Source organism: Amphibalanus amphitrite, unplaced genomic scaffold (assembly GCF_019059575.1).
Source record: "Amphibalanus amphitrite isolate SeventyFive unplaced genomic scaffold, NRLGWU_Aamphi_draft 000082F_arrow, whole genome shotgun sequence".
Taxonomy (NCBI): Eukaryota; Metazoa; Arthropoda; class Thecostraca; order Balanomorpha; family Balanidae; genus Amphibalanus; species Amphibalanus amphitrite.
Genome location: NW_024881578.1, coordinates 1 through 21,524, shown reverse-complemented (window position 1 = coordinate 21,524; position 21,524 = coordinate 1). Strand labels below are relative to the sequence as shown.

General features: G+C 47.9%; 1 protein-coding gene across 2 annotated transcripts; it reads right to left on the bottom strand.

Annotated features, from left to right (window-relative positions):
• Window positions 1–13,302: 13,302 nt before the first annotated feature.
• On the bottom strand, window positions 13,303–18,963 carry LOC122379648. Of its 2 annotated transcripts, none has more exons than XM_043362009.1 (2): window positions 18,852–18,963; window positions 13,303–15,984 (listed from the first exon to the last, which is right to left on the bottom strand). In XM_043362009.1, exon 2 carries the CDS (start codon window positions 15,964–15,966, stop codon window positions 13,717–13,719), a length of 2,250 nt encoding a protein of 749 aa, XP_043217944.1. In that variant the 5' UTR covers window positions 15,967–15,984; window positions 18,852–18,963; the 3' UTR covers window positions 13,303–13,716. The 2 variants fall into 2 exon arrangements, with proteins under 2 accessions (XP_043217944.1, XP_043217943.1); XM_043362008.1 differs by lacking the exon at window positions 18,852–18,963 and adding an exon at window positions 16,101–16,277.
• Between the last annotated feature and the right edge of the window lie 2,561 nt (window positions 18,964–21,524).

The following is a 21,524-nucleotide window of genomic DNA, read 5'->3' as shown; positions in this document are numbered from 1 at the left end:
CCTTTTACCGGCGTGATCGGTGGTAGGTATCGGCCGTTGGTGCTCGCGGGCTTTCGGGTGCGACTGCTTGGCGGTTGGTCCCAGAGTTCCGGACTCGGGAGTCGGAGTCGGGGACTAGGGAGTCGCCCGGAGTCGTGGAGACTAGCCAGGAGTCGGAGCAGCCTAGCTGTAAAATAGCCCTGGCACTGCGGGCGTCGCGGGGTTGCGACATGTCACATTTTAGGACCGTGCAGACCATGCTGAGGTTCATCTAAATTAGCACAACATCAAAGGTCAGTGACCTGACCTGACCTGAAAATACCTAGGGTAGACCGGGGCAAGTCGCCCCGCCGAGGTAAAACGCCTCACCGATGTTTCTCGGAACTGGCAGGGTTCTGGGGAAACATCACCTCTTCTATAAAACGTGCACTATATGATCATTATATGAGCAGACTGGAAAGAAATTGTGATGACTCTTTCGGGAGATATAGCCAAAAATGTGTTTTTTGAGTGATTTTTATGTTTTGTTGTCAGATTATGTATCATGGCGTTCTTTTATGGTCCACATTAGGTTAACGACTTTTATGTATTTTGAACAACTATTGTCTAACGCTTATCATGCCGGGTTGGTTCGTGTTAAATTATGTCTTCCTGGAGTGCAAGGCGTTGTTCTCTGACCGAACTACGTGATGGGGTAAAACGCCCCAGTAGGTCGCGGGGCAAAAAGCCCCTGGGGCGTTTTACCTCATGTGTTGTTCGGGCTACCCACTTTCTAATGTTCGGTAGCTGGCGAACAGTAAGTTTCTCTGCCTTTATGTGTATTTTTCTCAGCAACTGGATGGCAAAGGAAGTATTTTGTTAACATTTGCATTGCAATAATTTATTACTTGGTCTTATGAGGTAGGTGAAAAACCTGCTCATACAATAGTGTCATAGCTGAGCACCTGACAGGATGGAATGTGCTAACTTCAGTGCCGTGCCTCCAGAGGTCTAACGGACCTCTCACATAAGATTTAGCCAACTACCATGTTAAATCTTTAATCTTAAGTATGGGGCTACTTGCCCCAGGCCGTGGGGCGTTTTGCCCTGGGGTTGGGGCAAAATGCCCCATTTGCAGTTGTTTCACAAATCACTTCCTAGCTTGGAGTCGGATCATAAGTGAATCCATTTGAGGGGTGCAATTTAAAGTAAAATGTCCAAAGAACGCATTGAGCACAAATTTGGCCTTCCAGGTGATGTTGGACAAAATTTATGCAGCAAAATAAATTATCTGGGGCGTCTTGCCCCAGGCTACCCTACACGCAGCTATGACGCCACAAAGGTAACAAGGTCAGCCGATTTTGTACGAAACTGTAGTTTTTCGTGCTTTTAACGATGATATCGGTTACCTACATTTTGACATTGTTTGGGTCAAAAGAGACTGACATGGCACTGACATACCCTCTATTGACCTATGTAAGGTCAAGGTCAGGTCAAGTTCACGTCAGTGACCTCTGGTGACCTCTTGCAGTTTGACCTTCCGAGGCTAATTTTTGGTCCTGAATTCAAATCTGTCGGCCAAATAAAGCTCAGACACTTGGTTTATTGAGGGTTTCAGGGTCAAGAAGAGGTCACCAACAAGTTAGAACACGTTTTCGACCCCAACTGTCAGACGGCATTTTCGGCCACCGGGGCACGGATGTGACCCCGCCGGCTTCCGCGGGCGCTGTGCCTCTGCCCCGGAAGTTATCGGGTAAAATGTAGGTATTACACTTGGCACCAAAATGCTTCAAATTCATCAAGTAATATGACATTGAAATTTGAAAACCTCATGTCGATATCTGCTACCTATACCTATCAACGACGCTACAGGCGCGCAAAATTAAATTTCGCGACCTCTCGACGAGAGCAATACGCTGTTTTTCTGCTAATCTTTACGACGCCGCGTTTCGAAACGGCAGAGGGGTCGTACCTACCCCCCCCCCCTCCACTGGGAAGGATGGCGAAATGCCGTCCACGAGCGAGGGTTAAAGGGACCCTCCCACCTTCAAAAAAGTTTATGAATTGGCATGAAAGTGATGTCGCTCGGTTCAGAAAGAGCGAAAACGAATATCTACCAAATTTCACCGAAAAATATTCACCGGTTTTCAAGATATTAGACTTTTACTTTTGTTTACTTTTTTGGGATCTCCGCTGTTTCTAGCGACTTTATTTTAGAAGTGCGGCGTTTGCGGCAGATGTTGCGCGCAAATAGCATATACCACCGCGTGCTACAAAACGTTTTAGTCAAACATTTAAAAACCGTTGGATATTTGCGCTGACGTCACACATTCAGAGGGGTATTCCTAAGCATTAGCCCCTCTGAATCAAAATGCTGCAATTTTGAAATTCAATATTTCCGATTTAAGGCATTTCTCGATGTTGTGAGTGCCGAAACCGGTAATTGTGAGCCAGGGACCCCATTTTGGCTATCTCAACTCAAATCTAATGTTAAGGTGGGAGGGTCCCTTTAAATTTTTGAAGTGCAAAGTTCTTATGCGCCGACTCGAGCAACTTTTATAACGGTAATACCTAGGGGTACGCATTCGTGACGCCAGACGCATGCCCAATAAATGTGAATTATTATGTCACATGACATTAGGTACGTTACCATATAGTTGTAAAGAAACAACAAGTCTATAGTTCAGACAGAATGGCGGTGGCCAATAGGGAACTTGTAGCATTTTCCGCTGATAGTTCGGCTCGATTTCCGGTGATATTTGTGCTCCCGGTGGCCGGTACTTATTTGATGTAAACGGATTTTGTTGTTGAGGTCAGAGGTGAGATGAGCATTAACCCGCGCGGGGCTGGGGTCTCCAGCCGAACGCGCGGGGCTGGGGGGGGGGGGTAAATTTTACCCCCCCCCCCCTGTTATCTCCCGAACTAATGGTCCGATTTGGAAAATTCAAACGCCAATCGAAAGCTCTCATCACGAACTACTAAAAACATGTACTTAATTTAAAGTTTGAGGTCAAGGTCAAGGTCAGGTCAAGGGTACAAAATGCAAGTTTCTACAGTATCGGCCTTGCACCGTAGTTGCCGAAGAATGGAGTCATGGACTGAGACTGATCGCCCAAAACGTGTTCTTAGGCTACCAAGACAATATTCGTTGCATACAATATCATTCAGAGGTCAAGGTCAAGGTCAGGTCAGGTCAGGTCAGGTCACCCAAAAACAAAATATAGAAAAGGGCATGTGCGACACATGTTTTATGGGTCATTTTACTCATAGAATTCAATAGGCACACTCAATAAGTGATATGGACCACCTCTGGATGAATTTCAGGTCGAGGTCAGGTCAAGGTCAGGTCAAGTGAGGTCAAATTTTGAAGTTGGTTGTTAAGGCCTAAAAAGGTGTCTATCTGATGCGGTTTTTCACGGCGAATCGAATGGTGCTATTTTTGTTTCCGTACGAGGTCTATAACTTCCAAAAAAGTCATTTTTCAAAAAAATTGTGTGTCGTGACGTCATAAAATTTTGAATAACTCCCACATTTTTGAACCGATTCTTCTAAAATTTGGTATGTAGGTGCACATAGACCACTTCTCTGACATATATTCCGGTTTTTTCGATAGACTCAAAGTTTTGGATTGTATAATGATTTTCCCAAAAAAGTCAGTTTTTTGAAAAACTTTAGGCCAAAATCCAAAATTTTCAAAAAACCGAGATAGCCATTTGATAGACAAAGTAAAATTACGTATAACCTTTTTTGTTACGTCTTGATTCCTTTAAAAATGAAGATGTTAGCGGCGTTTGAACTTTTGCCGTTTTTGAGGCGAAAATGGCGAACATGACGTCACTAAAACGTCAATTTCTAAAAAAATTTCCGACGGATTTCGCTCAAATTTTCAGGGAACGTGTCAAAGTGATGTAAGAAAAGGTACTGAAAGTTTGGCGGCGCTGCACGCCGCCGTTTTTGAGATATCGCAAAAATTCGCGAGGGGGGTAAAATTTACCCCCCAGCCCCGCGCGGATTAAATGACCAGAGGGACTCGGTTATCTTTTCCCTTTGGTAAATTCCTTTTTAATGACCTCCTTACAAATTATTTATGTTTTTGATGTATTTAGCTTGATACAAATTTTCGGCCACGGGCCTTGATCACATATCAGTTTAAACACAGAAGGTCTGTGGTGGTCTGTGTTTAAACTGATATGTGATCAAGGCCCGTGGCCGAAAATTTGTATCAAGCTAAATACATCAAAAACATAAATAATTTGTAAGGAGGTCATTAAAAAGGAATTTACCAATCACCTACATGCCTTACATACAAAGAGCACTACAAGAATTAAAAGTTATCTTTTCCCTTGTCTGAGCTCTCCTTCCCTCTCCCCTTGGCCCCATCCCTATCTTGATTGTCCAGCTTGCCTAGTTCTCTATCTATCAAATGTCCCGGATACCCCCTATCTACCAACCTAATTTCATAGGCCCCAAAGACGCCTGGCAAAATATCAGACTTCTCAGATCAAAACTTTTTGAGTTATATTGCATTACATTTTTCAACTTCGGTATGTAACGGTGAGTTTGATGGCCTATAACTCAAGAACGGGTTAAGCAACCAACAAAAAGTAAACAACACTAAGCTTGCGATGAATAAAAGATTAATATTACTATTTAAAAATTCCAAAGAAAAAATTTCATTGTTGAGCAAAAACCTTAATCTTTTTTTCATCTGCCCCTAATGACTTTTGGGACCAAAATTTTTCACATTTTTATTTTTTCAAAATAATCTTCATGTCATTGCAAATCGACATGCAAAAAATTAGAAAGGTGTTCTTTCTATAAGTTCCTCATTTTCCCGCAAACAAAATGGGTTTCGGAGGGGTTGATACGACCGCAGCACGCCGTTTCGCTTCTAATATGTAGAGCTATAGAGCCTCGCGGAAAAAACGAGCGTGTGTGCCGTTACAAGTCGCAGCGATTGCTACCCGATTTTAAGGTCTCAGGTTAACCGGTAGCGTCTGAGGTCAGGTCACGTGACTGAAGTTACGGGTTCAGTTTTTAGTAAATAACTTCGCCAAAAATGGCCGCAGAGCCGCGATTTTGGCATCATTGTGTTCGCCTAGCTCCGATGCATCGAATGGTATAGTTTTTGCTAGGGTGAGGTCAACTTAAGTAGTTGACCTCGGGTCAAGGTCAGGTCAGAGCCCCTCAGGTCACGAAGCTGGGCAAAGGGTATCATATGGCATATCATTCGATTCGGAAGGTCTTCCCGAGTCCATTGGTGGCTTTCCCGACTCTCTAGCTCCATTTGATCGGGAGTTATTGACGAAAAACTCCTACGACCCTAGTCACGTCATAAATGACGTCACGCAAGGTTAACCCGCGCCCCACTGGGGTCTGTGTATAACACGCCCTACTGGGGGGGGGGGGCTACTCATAGCCCCCCCTCCTAACTCCAAAACTACTGGGCCGATCGTCAAAATTCAAACGGCGTCTGATAGCCCCGGAAAAACTGTCGAGCGAAACCTAATTTCATTGACCTCGAGGTCACCGATGACGTCACAGGTCAGGTCAAAGTAAAAATTATTAGCATTTTGGCTTGTTCACATTTTGGGCTCTGGCCGCCGTCTTACAAGTCAGATCAGGCTCATTTTTGGTTTCTACACTCGTGAAGAGATGCTCTAGATACTTTGAGGGTACCAAACTTGTACTTTGATTTTCAGGTCAGGGTCAGGTCATCACAGGTCACGAAAATATTATATCATGCGTCGGTCACGTGACACATGTTTTATGGTCCATTTGGGCCATAGATTTCGAATTTGATGTCGTCTGTGTCATTCGAGGTCAGTTGGAGTCGAATTTCGCTTAGGTCAGGTCACTTTCAGGTCAAAAAAAGGTCAAATTTTGAAGTTTACATTTTTCAACAAAAAAGGTATCTAATGGATGCAGTTTGAGCTCAGGAACACGATGGTGCCATTTATATTGGTGTACGATGTCAAATACGTACTGAAAAATTGATTTGAAAAATTAATAATTGTGAATTTTTTGCAATAATGCGAATAACTTGGCCATTTTTGAAGATATTTAGCTAAAACTTGCTATAGTTAGTCAACATTATGCGTTCTGTCACATATATTCCGGTTTTTTTCGAAAAGTCAAAAACTTTTTGAAAAAAATATAAAATATAAATTTTGAATATTATTATATAAATTTTTCGAAATTTTCAAAATTTTGAAAATCCGAGACAGCAGTTTGATAGCGCGGTCAATTCTGAGTCCTTTCATGCAAAGAAATTGGATCTAGCTTAAAAACTGAGCTCTTGGGAGCGATTGTCGTGGTTCAATGTTTTGCGTCGAAATCGGACGAACATGACGTCACTCTGACGTCATTTCCGGCCGACCTATGGTAGCTACAAAGTTCAAATTTTGACACAAGGTGTCAAATTGATGCAGCCGAAGGTCCTGAAACTTTGGCGTTGATCCGTCAAGCGGTTTGGAAGTTATTGCAGAAAAACGGGAGGGGGGGGCTATAAATAGCCCCCCCCCCCCAGTGGGGCGCGGGTTAACAATGCAAAAGTAAAGCAATGGACTTTGCAAGGAGTGCATGAAATCACGATCAGGGGCGTCGTTTTGTATAGGCCTGGTAGGGCCCGAGCCTTACCAATGTTTATTTGGGACCTACCAATGTTCGCTGAGCCCTACCAATCTTTTGTCACTTATCAGTTGATAAAAAATCAAAATAAACAGATAAGTAAATAATAAATAAGCACATATGCAAGTACATAAATAAGGTTCTAGCCACAGTAGGTGCATGTAGCTGACAATGAGGTTTCACGTGTCTAGGACTCCGGTCCTTAATGGATTTTAAGAGGCTCGAAAACGCAATTGGTTATAGAGGTCCATAACTGCCTCTGAGTCCCGCATACCACGCGACCGCCCCTAATAGACCCCGATCCGTCTCCACACCAGCCGCTGGAGGCCCTACACCGACTTCGGAAGGTGCCGCGGTGCTCCAGAATAGGCCATAGGTATATTGATTTGAGTGGGTGATGCAGCCTTATTCCCCAGGGTTCAACGCCAGGTCATTACCGCATCAGACCCCGAAAACTGAAGCTCGTAACTACGAGGGGCGTTCAAAAAGTTTCGGGCCGAACAATGAAGGAGTTGGAATTTTGGCCTGCAAGGCGGTGTGTTAAATGATGTGTTATTGGGATGTCCACTTACGCAAATTAAGTAAGTGGCCATTAATTAAGTCTCTTCTGTGATTGATTCGGGCTTCTATTCGTAGCATAGTTCGCCATTTCGGATAGGATGGGCGACGCCCAGAAGAGAGCAGTGATTCGTTTCATAGTAGTTAGTGCAGAAAAGGCACCAAGCGTTAACCCTCGCCCTGGGCATTTTTCATAACACGGCCTGGCAGGGGGAGGGGTCGATGCGACCCCCCTCCGCTCGTCAACTTTCCGAAACAAGGGCACACAATTGATGATGTGCGTCCATTCGATAAACATCGAGGAGAGGCTATAGGGAAGCTGACGTAAAGTGTGCACCTGATCCGCGACCACGCACCTGCGTACATGGGCGGGATGACGAACAGTGAAGCGATGAGCTTCGAGTTGTTGTCGCATCCACTTTTTTCTCTCCGAACCTTGCACACTCTGGTTAGTGGTTGCCACCTCTTCCCCAACATAAGAAAATTAGCAGCGGCAACCTCGCTAACAGCAGGGAGACGAATTCAGCCGTCTTGGACGTGCAGGATGGGTCCAAAACCCACTTGGTTATGGAGGCCTTGAGGGCTCTCGCGAAGCGCTGCGCGAAATGTGTTTGTCTTATTGAATAAATGAACTTTTTGGTCTAATGAGTCGATGCTGTATCTCTCTGCTCCTTCATGGTCGGGCCCGTAGCTTTCTGAACGCCCCTCGTACTGTCATCCTTTTATTTTGGCAAGCAAGTCTTTCTAACTATCGTTGTGTTTCCAGTCCTCGTTAGTTGTCGAACCCTTCAATTGGCGTGGGTCTTCAAAACCGTTCCTGGCCCCGCAGCCGTCTTTTTTAGTCGGCTTGGGCCCTCAAAGCTGTTCCTGTCCCCTTTCAGCACAGCCGTCCTTTTAAGTCGATGTGGGCCTCTTTCAGAATGGCGTGCATTCCTCCGACACTATTGCCTATATAACTGCACGTTTTGTGCATGGCGTCCGGTGTGGACCCAGATTTCCAAAGTTTTTTTTTTGTGTTTTTTTTTAGATTTCGGTTAGTCTTGTCAATGACCAGGGCGAAAAATAAGTGGCCGAAATCCGATGAGAAAGGCAGATTTGGGGGTACCCTACCTTGTAAGCCCCGTCATATATGGCCAGCCGCCGCCTTTGGGCACTACCAATCATTTTCGGAAAACGACACCCCTGATCACGATAACATGTACGTGGGATTGTTTTAGATCATTCTCGGCGCCAAAACAACAGTTTTTATATTTCCTCATTGATTTATAACAGTGATGTCACGTGACCGACCTGACCTCATGTAACCTTGAAAAATTCCCAGATATACAAGTTGTGAGACCTCCGGAGGACACCATGTATGCGTCCTGTAACTTTCATCTCGGACAGCTATGGTCATTGGCGTCCAAAACAATGTCAGAACCAAACAGCCTTTTTTACCCTCGCGCTTATAGGAAAGAGGGTTGAATGAACCCTCTTTTCGCTTTTTTCAGATGACTCAGACTTGAATTGAAATTTCAGTAACCCGTGATGTCACTAGGCAGCTTTACCACGCCATTTGTAAGCTCCCCTCCCGAAATCACTATTCGAAACCGTTATCGTGACGTAAAATAAATACATTTATAGAAAGAACACCTTCCTATTTTTTTTTTGCATACTTCTTAACAATGAGCCAAATATTTTTTTTTAAAGAAATAAAAATTCAAAAAAATTTGGTTCCAAAGTCCAAAAAATACAAATGAAAGAAAACTCGATATGTCATATATCAAAAAAGCGTATTTTTCGAAATTTCAAAAATACATATTAATCTCTGTTTCATTGCAAGTTCAATATTATATACCTAACATTTGGCATTTGAATAATCCGTCTTAGAGTTACAGACCGCCAAACTTAGCGCTGCAAAGCAAGATCCAAAAAATGCTATACACCATAACTCAAAAAATACTTATCTGATAAGCCTGAAATTGTTTCAGGTGGATTCAGAGCCCCTGATTACCCCTGAGACCAATTCTCGTCAAATTCCGAGAGATGAGGGTGTCAAATTGGAAAAAAAGTGGTACGATCTATCGTGGAATGCCCCAACTGCATCGAAACCCGATTACCGAACGCGAACCCGAGCTCGAAACCAGTGTTCGCCACGGGCCGCAAAATTCTAGTCCAGCCCAGCCCAGGCCCATGGGTTCACAGCCCGGCCCAGCCCAAGTCCATTCATGGTAAAAGCGTCAAAGCCCAGCCCGGCCCAGCCCGTCAAAAATGAATGGGTTAAAGATTATTGACATCGCACAGGTACCCAAAGGTAGCAAAGAAACAATACTTTGCGAGCCGCATGCACAATGCACATTGCATGCGTGCTTATTGACTCGTTTTTGAGTCTTGCACAGTAATAAGCTATGTAGTTATAGTTTTTGTCTCAGTTGCGAGCCCCTGACTCCACTTAACAGTTCCTGGCCCAGCCCATCCACAGCCCATCGATCCTTCATATTTGAGGGCCCAGCCCAGCCCGTAGCCCAGCCCAGTCCATGGCCCATTGGGCTGGCCCGGCCCATGGCGAACACTGCTCGAAACCGAAACGAACCGAACTCTGCAACAACATATATTATTGCATGCAGGCGACTGGGAATGAAACGAGAGAACATTTCGTGGAAATTCATGATGACATCACTCTCATGGCTCATCTGCTTCCTCTCGTCTACAGTCCCTCACAGCAAATGCTCAAAGTGGCCACCTTCGTCAGACAGCCACAGAGCGACGCGCCTGGCGGCTGACGCTGCATAGCACGACACATGTCCGCTGATATATTTCTCGCAAAGCCTGGGTGATCGCTTCGCTCCCTTTTGGTCACAAAGGCTAACTGGACGTTCCCCGTAGGGCGTGGCCCTAAGATGATTCCACAGGAATTTCTGTTGAAGTACCGAATATATTGCAGCGTTGCAGATATGCAACGAGTATTTTTCTTTTAATTCGTATATGATGCTAAGTCATATACAATTACAAAAGATACGATTGATACACCTAAGTCATATACGAAAATACGAGATTTTTTTACCAGATTGAAGTGTGACGGAACTGACTGCCTGCTGTTTCACAGCTACATAGCCCAAGAGTCGTTTATAAGTTTCACCATCTAAGCCAAAAAAAGCAATTGATGCGGACAATATCAGGATATATAGATGTAGATGTTTTATTTCCACCTCAGTAGTTAAAATTTTACATGGCTAGAATAACTCAAGGAAGACTAGACTTTTTGAAGTGGTTTCGGTTCGAGAATTATCCTTAAATATGGCTGCCAATGTAAGGCTGAAAATAAGATCAATTACACTAACAGATATACAGCAGCACTGTTTCCGCCGCAGGTCCCTGTTTTACTCGAAAACGCGCTCGCTGCTAACTTGAATTTATTGTAAAGCAACGAAACGGTTTTCGGAAACAAAGGAAAACAAACAAAACATGCTAACATTTAACCCGCGCCCTGCTGGGGGGGGGGGGGGTGTTTGAACACCCCCCCTTGTGGTTTTTCGCGAATATCTCAAAAACGGCGGTACACCTTATCATACATCAATTCTACACATGTTGTGAAAATTTCAGACCAAGGTCATTCAAGGTCAGGTCACCAGGTCACTTGAAGTGACCTCACCTCATAAAAAGTTTCAATGTCTGTCATAGCTACACCGAGTGACCGATCGCTTTGAAATTTTCAGCGATTGCTAAGAGCAATAGCATGTACAAAATGTATATCTCAGAATTTTGATATCGATGACCTAAGGTCAGGTCAATTTTGCGACCTCCCCATTATAAGTCAATGGGAGAAAATTGAAATGCGCCTATTTTGGACGAAAGACATTATAAACACTCCCAAACACCGAATTACAAGTGGTTTAGACACACAAAACATGAAAATGGTGTCCGTGACCCTTGTTTATGCCCTGAGGTCATCTTAGGTCACGAATGTTATCTAACAGTTTTTCGCAAATAACTTTTGATATAGGCATGCTAGAGCGATGAAAACGCCTTAGATGTGTTCAGCTCGACGATACGGATCGACTGATATGCAACATGACCCTTACCGGTCAGGTCATGACCTTGACCTGAGGTCAAATTTTCAAGTTGACCTTTCAAGGTCAAGTTATAGTTCATTCGATGCGTCTTGACGAGAGGAACACGATGCCGGTAAAAGTAAGCTCGTACAAGGCTTGGATCAAAAGTTATTGCAGAAAACCTGTTTCCGAAAAAATCGGCTATTTTTGCAGTTTTTGCCCCCTGCAGGCAAAACCGTTGACGTTAGGTCAAATCTGAGAGAATTACTCAGAAAGGGCGTTAATAGGGCTATCGAATGCGCTTTTCCGCGGCGCTGTAGCTCTACTGGTTCCCGAGTTATGCGTTGGCTTCTTGGAAATTTTCGACATTTGACCTGGAAATCGGCGAAATTTTGCCTTCAATGACCTCTGGTGACCTGACCTTTGACCTGACCAAAAATTGAAAGAAGTGATTTCGTCATTATTTTTGACGCTCTTTCGAACCCCGCCTTCCGCGTATCGCTACGTGGCCCAGGAGCCGAGTTACAAGGGGGGGTGTTCAAACACCCCCCCCCCCAGCAGGGCGTGGAAATCCAGGACCCCCAGCCGGGCGCGGGTTAACCCTCGCCGGCCGAGGGGGGGGGGGGGGGGGCGGGTGCCGCCCCCCCATAGGGTTTTTTTCGCGATAGCTCCGAACACGCTGGCGATAGAGAGCTGAAACTTGGCATACCTGACCTTTGATCCAAGCCGGATCTTTTGACACCAACCGCATTTTTGGGTCAGGTCAGGTCACTGACCTATGACGTCATAAGTGAACCTCTGCACGGTCTTCAGATGTCGCAACTTCACAACGCCCTCACTGCCAGAGGAGATGTCACAGGGAAATGAAACTTGCAGGATCTAGTATCCATTATGAGTCCCACAATTTGTATATCTCGGATTTTTCCTAAAGGTCATATGAGGTCAGGTCATTTTCGTGACCTCACCATTATAAGTCAATGGGGAAAAATTCAAACTGCTATTCTGGCGCCGGGAACGATCTCCAACTATCTCAAGCACACAGAATCGTGATTTGATGCACTCCTTGCGAGGTTAGATGCGTCACTTTTGCAATGTTGACCTTGCGTGACGTCATTTATGACGTCATCAAGGTCATATTAGTTTTTCGTCAATAACTCTTGATCAAATTGAGCTAGCGAGTCGGGAAAGCCACCAATGGACTCAGGAAGACCTGCCGAATCGAATGATATGCGACATGACCTCTTTCGACCAACTTCGTGACCTGGGGGTGCTGACCTGACCTTGACCTGAGGTCAACACCCCAAGTTGACCTGACCCGGACAAAAAGTATATCATTCGACGCGCCTGAGCGAGACGAACACGATGCTGCCAAAATCGGCGCTCTGCGGCCGTTTTTTGCGAAGTTATTCACCACAAACTGAACCGTACCTTGGGGCACTTGACCTGACCTCAGAGGTCACCGGTTGACCTAGGACCTTAAAATCGGGTACCAATCTCTGCGTCTCGTAACGGCGCACACGCTCGTTTTTTCCGCGACGCGCTAGCTCCACCAGGGGCGAAACGGCGAGGGGGGGGGGGTCGTACCCGCCCCCCCCCCTCGGCCGGCGCGTATGTAGAAAACCAATAGGTCCGGCGAGGGTTAAATCAACCGAGGTAATGCCTTTAAAGACAAACAAATACAAAGAGCATTAAGACAAATATCAGACGGGGAAGATGAAACGATACAAAAAGATGCACATTTTAACATGCCTTACCGAGTTTTCTTCCCATGTGACTGCATCCCACGACGACAGCGCGCCACTCTCATCGACACATCAAGGCACACATGGGCACACTGCGCCAGACTGGGCGCTCCGGCAGCTTGTTTGTTTGTTTGTTTTGTTGGGTTAGGCCCTTTCGGTCGACAAGACCATTGCAGAGCCGGAAGGATGATAGGAATTAGGGGGAGACATTGGTCTGGGCAGGTACCCTAGTGAGTCGCCGGGGCTGAGCCCGTCCAGAGGACAGGCCACCCAGCCCCAAGGCACTCACTGCACCCGGCTACGGGGTGCGCTCCCTCGGGAGCAGCGCGGCGGTGCCGCTCCAAGGGAGCAGCCCGCATGAGATGAAGTTGCCTGTCCAGCCCGGAGGGGGGGGGGGTTGCGGCGTGGAGGAGAAGGATTTCAGTATCCTGAGGATAGAAGCACGGAAAGGTGTCCGGCAGCTGCGCGCCCCGGGTCGGCCCGGTCACATGGTACCGCCCGGGGGTCATCACGTGGGTCACGTGGCGCTGCCCACAACCAATCACAAAGGCGGCTCCCTGACCGCAGCCACCACTGCAGCAGCGCCCAACCGCCGAACAAAGACAAAGACATCTTGAGAACGAAACGAAAAGGCACAAAAGCACAAAACACAAAAAATGAAAATGAAAACATAAAAATTACGCGCACATCCAACGAGAACACTCTTTTCACAGTGAAAACAAATCTTCACAGCGCATCGCAGGCACATCGCAAGCTCTGAGTTCAAGGTTTATTGTTCGATGCCAATTATTGTCAGGCTAGTCTCGCGAGGATCCCAGCACCATTACTATCCCTAGCAAGACCACAAGTGGCACCAGGACGAGCAGAATGGGGGCAGCCTCGCCAGTACTTGTCTCCGTCTCCTCGGAGACGGAGACAAGTACTGGCGAGCGGTCGGTCTGACCGGCCGGCGGCCACCTGGGCCAGGGCCGAGGCTCGGCAAGGGTCACCTTCAGCAGCTGGTCACAGGTGTACTGGTACACGCGGATCGAGTCCAGCGCAGCCTCCGACTCTCCCGGCTCCAGCTGCGCCACCACCAGCAGCGGGCCAGCCTGGGGATGAAGAGGGACCAGCAGGCGGCGGCCGCCCTCCTCTGTGCGGAACAAGACGCGGTTCGTGCGCCAGTCCATCACGGTCAGAGTGGCGTTCGATAGGTAGGCGTCGAGCTGCAGACAGCCAGACGCCTGGAGGTCTAAACACGGTGTACGAAGACGGGAGGTGAGCGTACGCTGTCCTCGTGCTCGGTACGTGGTCAGGAAGACCCCTTGAGGACGGATGTCGGACGTCCGTAGCCGCTCGCTCCTCTCCCACTCCTGGTCCGTGTCTGTGTTGTATTCGTTGTCCAAGCGCATGTTGAAGTCCGCACACTCGGCGGCGAAGTCGCACTTGAGGTAGGCTTGTCCGGCGAGCGGCTCACAGCGCGGTGTGTTTACCCAGCTGCCGTTGCGATGGCACACGCTCCAGGACACCCCCAGCACCGTCTCAGAGGGCGCGTAGCCCGGAGAACACGTATAGTAGGCACGGTCCAGGTACGCGTTTCCGGATACGCGTGTTGCTTGACCGAAGGCAATGACATCTGGCTCTCCGCAGTCAACGCGATCTTCGCATCGCGGTCCGAGAAAACCAGGTGGGCAAAGACAAAGGTGGTGCTTGAGTGTGACACTGGTGCACGTGCCTCCGTTGAAGCAAGTGTCCTCATCACAGGCGGACGTCCGTCCCTGCAGCTGATCGCATGTCTCGTTGAACACAAGTATCTGTGTTACGGCGAGACGGCTGCTGGGGCCGTCGGGATCACTGGCAGTGAGAGTCATCTGTCCAGACCCGGTCAAGCTCACCACCACATCTCTCCAGCCGCTGATGGAGCCGGTTTCAAGCAGATCTTCGTGGTGTCCGCTGTCTCTCAGGAAGGACACTGACAACTGGAAGCCCTTGTTGTGCAGTCGAATGATTGCACAACCCTGGTCAGTGAGTGAGATTCTAGGCGACGTGATGCTCAGCATGATCAGGTCCATCCTCGTGCGGGTTATACTGGTAGTGACCAGCATCCGAGCGTGTTCTTCAGGTTGGGTCCCAAAAGCTCTTGCGTATGCCCCACTGTCTTCTTCTGTGAAGCGTTGACGACTCCACTGAGCCTGATCATGGATGTCGTCAGTCACCTTGTACCCATCGAGGTCAGGCAGCGTGAAGTCGGCATCGCCCATCTCCCATTCCTCCGGATGGCAAACGAAGGCCGGCTGATCGAGAAAGTCCTGTCCGGGTAGCCCCGACGCCACGAACCGCTCCGTCCGGATCAGGTTGATGCGGTCCGCGTACTCTCCGAGAGCGGCCATCTGGGTCTCGTTGTCGCGCGGTGAGTGTAGAACCCAGCTGCTGCGCGATCCTGACACGACCCTCTGCAGCACGGCACTCGTGTCGGCGGCGCGGTAGACGGGCGCTCCGGAGCTGTATTCGTTCGTGACCTGGAACTGACCGGCCAGCAGCGCTAGTCTCGGGTGGTGTTCGCCCAGTCCGGTCAGACGCCAGGTGAGCGTGCTGCAGTCGTCCCACTGGCGTCGGCTGGGGACCGCCCTCAGTTCGGCGTCCGTCTCGCGCAGCCCGCCAAGACAGTCACGAGTACGCCAACCGCCGGCAGGACCTTCCCATGGCTGAGCTCCAGCAGACAGCTCGGCGATCGGGCGATCTCCCGTCAGAAGGTCCTCATCATCGCCGACGTCGAGGATGAGCCATCGCCGTGGCTCCAGCGGGCCGGCAATCATGGGCTCGTAGGTCAGCAGCAAGGGCCTGCTGGAGTGTCTCCAATGACTGACACTGGCGCTGTGATTAGGGAAGTATATTCCTTCGGTGTCCCACAGAGCGGGCAGTAGACTGGGAGATAGCTCCGCACCGAATCCAGTCAGCTGAAGCACCTCATCTCTAGTACTGTTTGGTATTGGGGATGGAGCCCCACTACCCAGCCCACACAGGATAGCCGTTATCTGCACTTGCATCTTCACGATTATCGTCCGCATCTTCTTTTATCCTCCACTCTGAAAAATAAAGGCGCACATTCACTGAGATGCCACGCGCATTCGATGCATCACATCACTCAATAAATCATCCAGTAAAATCACTGTTAATTGAACACAAGTAATTCATTACTGACCGCCGTCACAGGCCCACAGTATAAGCACTGGTGTTCACTGCTACACGTTGTGTGCGAGACTGACAGCCTAAGACATTGACAGGCGAACTACGAGAGATACCGGAAATAGACAGCGATAGCGACGTAGCAGCGGTACACCACCTCCGCTTGGCTTTCAGAAGCACCGGTGTCTGCATGACGCAGTACTGTGGTATCCGGTTCCAGAAACGTCATGATTGTGGAATAAAAGGCCTCCTGGCTCCTTTCTTATTAAAATCTGTGCATGGATGTAGCTACAAAGCATCGTTTTTCATACCACACTTGTCTGAGAGCTTCCCTGCTCGATTGTCTGCAAACCTTTGAAAGAAAGGGTTCTGCAAAACTAATTAACGTTTTCACATCCACCACCGCCGTGGCCAGCCTTGAGCCTGTCGTTGACGCTGTGGGCTGTTTCAACTCTCACGGCCGCTGGCGCTCGTCACCAATTTGAGGGCCAGCTCTCTACTGCAGGCGTGAAAACAGAGGTATGGGTAGTCTAGTCTTGTCCGACCGACACGTCGGCCGATAGGATATCGGCGACTGAAGCGTCCCCTGACATCGGACAGGTGGCGCCATGCAGCGGGAAACTGTCGAGGCCTCCAAACGGTATCCGTGACATGGTAGCATCCAGCTGCAGGCCCTTGCGCACTTGTTTAGAGCATTCCGAGCGGAGTCGACGCTGCGGTACCGGTCGCTGACTGAGCACGTCAGCTGACGCCGCCAACTACCCGTCCATCAAAGGCCCTTTTGTCCATTGATGCGCTTTGAGTGCCACGACAGCTGCGATGCATTCCAAAAGCCGGCAGACACCCTGCGCTCGCTAAAGCTAGCCATTACTAGCCGTTTTTACTTCCTTTAGGACAAGCCCATCCGCATCCCCCTTCATTGTCTGGACTGACGGTTTCCCCACCGAGGCAAGCGGTCGTGGGGGCAGGTCCTCGTTGGACTGCACTTTTTTCCTTTCCGGGGTGACCGTTTGAGCGACAGGGCGAGCTGTCCCAAAAGGTGTTGTCCCAGTCGGGGCGACCTCTGCCGCTGCGGCGCACTGTCGTTGCCCGCACAGCCCAATGTCTGCGTCCTATTCTGTCATCTCATAGCTCTGAAATGGTTTTGTAAAACCGAGTTCTTGCAGCCTTTAGGTGGTAAATCTGTCATACGAGACGGCTGCGTTCATACGCCAAGAGACGTGTCTGCCGTTCCGGCACATCCATACAATCCTTCTCTTGCCTTCAGCACTTAACTCACTCGCTAGGAGTGGCAGCTGCATGGGATAAAAGGCTAACGTTTCATATATTTAAGGACGTGTGATAGGACAGCAGTATCGGGGGCACATCAACTTAGTCCGCTTTGACAGTCTGGTGAACCGTCCAGTTTCAGGATCACTTCTGTGTTGAATTTTGTGATGTGAACTGAAGAGCATTATGCTTGTACGTACGTAAGCATTCCGTCCAGCTCTCTATAGCTTTGCACTATAAGTGTGTCTGTTGTCTGATTGCTTAAGTAGGTACTCTGTGGGCTTCGAATAGGATGTTTTTCGCACCACCATCATTCAATGCTTGATGCATGGTTTGATCTATTGTTATGAAAAACGCCTCACAAAACAGTTATAAACCGTGCGTCAGTTAAGTCATGGCCAGTATCTACTTTTTGTGACCAATATATTGCGCCCTCAGCCATAGCCTATAAAAGCTTTGACCTCAATTATACCCACATTGTCGAGCATTTTAACAAATCGTTGACTTTGTGCTTAGATTAATCGTTTTCTTAGCATAATAATAAAAGTGTTGAGTGAACATGACACAATGACACATCCTTTATGTAGGATATAGATAAACAGCAAGTTTGGCCTGATAAGTAACTTATATGCCAGCAAGAAGCATTGTTGCAAGTTTGATGGATTTGAGCTTATTTTAAGTTGGTTGGTTTCTGGCTTTCGAACCACCACCAATTCTTGTATTTGGGCCCGTCACCGAGCAGTGCAGTGGCGAGCACATTGTTCGATTTAACACAGTCAGATTAAATTTTGTGACATACAAATAATAATTTTGTACCACGTTTGTCAAGACTATCATATAGCGCGCTACTTGAAATTCAAAATGGGACCATTGTCTGGTTTCAATAGGGGCTCTGTGAGTCTGTAGAGCCATGAGCCCTTTCACTGCAGCCAACGGCGTTATGGAAAATAATCTAACATATTTGCTTTATCGGCAAGTGTGTGCCTGGTCTCGTCCAAGCTATTATGAGACATGCAATTAACTTCAGACAGTGTCACTACTCGTAAGCTCAGCCGGCCACATTCTAACCAACAGCCGCTTACTCAATTACTCAGCGGAGCGAGGAGGGGAGGGTAGAGGGAAGGGGAAAAAGGCCGGCGCGGCGATGCTCTACAATTCAAATGCTGGATGTGAGAAATCCATCATGCATTCATGTAGGTATGCTGGCGAAATGAAATGTACCTACCTAATTTACACATTACACCGTCCTACAGCTTAGGTATGCTGGTGAACTAAAATGTACCTAATTTACACATATCCTACACGCTTAGGTATGCTGGTGTGGTGAACTAAAATGTATGCACCTAATTTCAAGCTATCTCAGGCTACGCCTTCCGTTTATTGAAAATGCGGCAAAAGTGACGCTTCAGTGTTACCGTCGCATCGCAAACAGAACTATAGGTATAACCACTTGAAACATGCCGAGCTCCGACTTTAAAGGTCTCACAGTCAAACATACCTTTCCTATTTCATCAGAAGAACTGCCGTCGGATTTCCGTTGGGACGGTTACAAGGCAGGGCGCGGCTGACTCGACCTGCAGCTCCCGGCGAACTGGCGCCCTCCAGCGCAACGCAGCCTCAGGCCTTGTTAACAACTGGATTGAATCAGCTGGCTGGCCAGCTGGCGACGTACGATAGCTGCCGTGTTTTTAGATATAATTACGGTAGTAGATGAACATCTACACGTAAAATGGCACTCATATAAAAACTGATAGATAGATATTTAGTCTTTTATATCTAGCATTGATATACAACAAGCTATGCTAGCGCCACCATACGGCGCCAGCTGACAAATAATGCAGTTCATAGTACGGCCCCAGCCTGGCATGTCTGAGCTTGCAGTCATCCGGGACTTTCGGAGCAGAGGAGCGTGGCAGCCTCCGATTGGCTGGTTGGTCGGTGGCGCGCTGGAAGGGGTAGACTGGGTGTGCCGGGTAGATGGCGCGCGACTACTCCCGGTGGACGTGGGCGGCCGCCGGCCGGCGCCGTCGCCGCCCTGCACCGGCGACCGAGCCGGCACCTGCACGCGACCTTGGTGGCGGGGGAGGGGCGGGGGCAGGGGGAGTAGGGGGAAGTACAGGAAACCGGCGAAGCAGCGGTGCCGTACGTATACTGTATAGATAATGAGGATGTTTGGCAGCGTGAAGGTGTAATTCACATGTTGGGCGTTTGGCTATAGCTACATATATGTATAATACGCGCACCGACGGGGGGGGGGGCGGATATCCGCCCCCTTAGGTTTTTCGCAAATAGCGGGAAAACCGCGGCGCGTAGCGCCGCGAAATTTGATACGACTATTCCCTCATCAATTTTACACATGGTGTGCAAGTTTGAACCTCCCAACTTTTAAGGTCAGGTCACCAGGTCACTTTGAATGACCCAACCTTAACCCTCGCCGGACCTATTGGTTTTCTACATACGCGCCGGCCGAGGGGGGGGGGCGGGTACGACCCCCCCTCGCCGTTTCGCCCCTGGTGGAGCTAGCGCGTCGCGGAAAAAACGAGCGTGTGCGCCGTTACGAGACGCAGATATTGGTACCCGATTTTAAGGTCCTAGGTCAACCGGTGACCTCTGAGGTCAGGTCAAGTGCCCCAGGGTACGGTTCAGTTTTTGGTGAATAACTTCGCAAAAAACGGCCGCAGAGCGCCGATTTTGGCAGCATCGTGTTCCCCTCGCTCAGGCGCGTCGAATGATATACTTTTTGTCCGGGTCAGGTCAACTTGGGGTGTTGACCTCAGGTCAAGGTCAGGTCAGCACCCCCAGGTCACGAAGCTGGTCGAAAGAGGTCATGTCGCATATCATTCGATTCGGCAGGCCTTCCTGAGTCCATTGGTGCCTTTCCCGACTCGCTAGCTCAATTTGATCAAGAGTTATTGACGAAAAACTAATTTGACCTTGATGACGTCATAAATGACGTCACGCAAGGTCAACATTGCAAAAGTGACGCATCTAACCTTGCAAGGAGTGCATCAAATCACGATTCTGTGTGCTTGAGATAGTTGGAGATCGTTCCCGGCGCCAGAATAGCAGTTTGAATTTTTCCCCATTGACTTATAATGGTGAGGTCACGAAAATGACCTGACCTCATATGACCTTTAGGAAAAATCCGAGATATACAAGTTGTGGGACTCATAATGGATACTAGATCCTGCAAGTTTCATTTCCCTGTGACATCTCCTCTGGCAGTGAGGGCGTTGCGAAGTTGCGACATCTGAAGACCGTGCAGAGGTTCACTTATGACGTCATAGGTCAGTGACCTGACCTGACCCAAAAATGCGGTTGGTGTCAAAAGATCCGGCTTGGATCAAAGGTCAGGTATGCCAAGTTTCAGCTCTCTATCGCCAGCGTGTTCGGAGCTATCGCGAAAAAACCCTATGGGGGGGGGGGGGCGGCACCCGCCCCCCCCCCCCTCGGCCGGCGAGGGTTAAGTCACTTTTTTGCAACTTTGTCACCGTGCCAGAGCTACAGTAGATGTCGGAGGCCTTTGAAAGTCGCAGGATGTTATAAGGTCATTAGTAGCTACAATTTGTATATCTCGGAATTTTGATATCGGTGACCTAAGGTCAGGTCAATTTCGCGACCTCTGTATTATAAGTCAATGAAGGAAAAATCAACTCCCTGTTTTTACCACTAAAACGGTCGGAATGGCCTCATATACCATACATGACTTCATATCAATCAATCAATCAGTTTTATTTAACATCCCATCATATAGGGACAAAGCATACCTATTGGCATGATACAATGCAAGATGTCTAACACAGTTACACAATACACATCATATTCGTGTAACGTTAAGTACTACTACAGCTGTACTTTGACGATCAACCTGCACTACCTTGAGGTCTGTTTTGCTGTTGGGCAGCTGTAAGGTCATGTGACGTCATCAAAGGTCACCAAAGGTTTTTGGCCAATAACTCCGTACAGGAACAAGATACAGCCGCGCGGATGGTCTCATTGTATTCATCTCGTCAAGACGCATCGATGCTATCATGATGAATAATATATATTATATTATATATATATATATATATATATATATATATATATTATATATAATATATATATATATATATATATTTATATATATATATTAATATATATATATATATATATATATATATATATATAT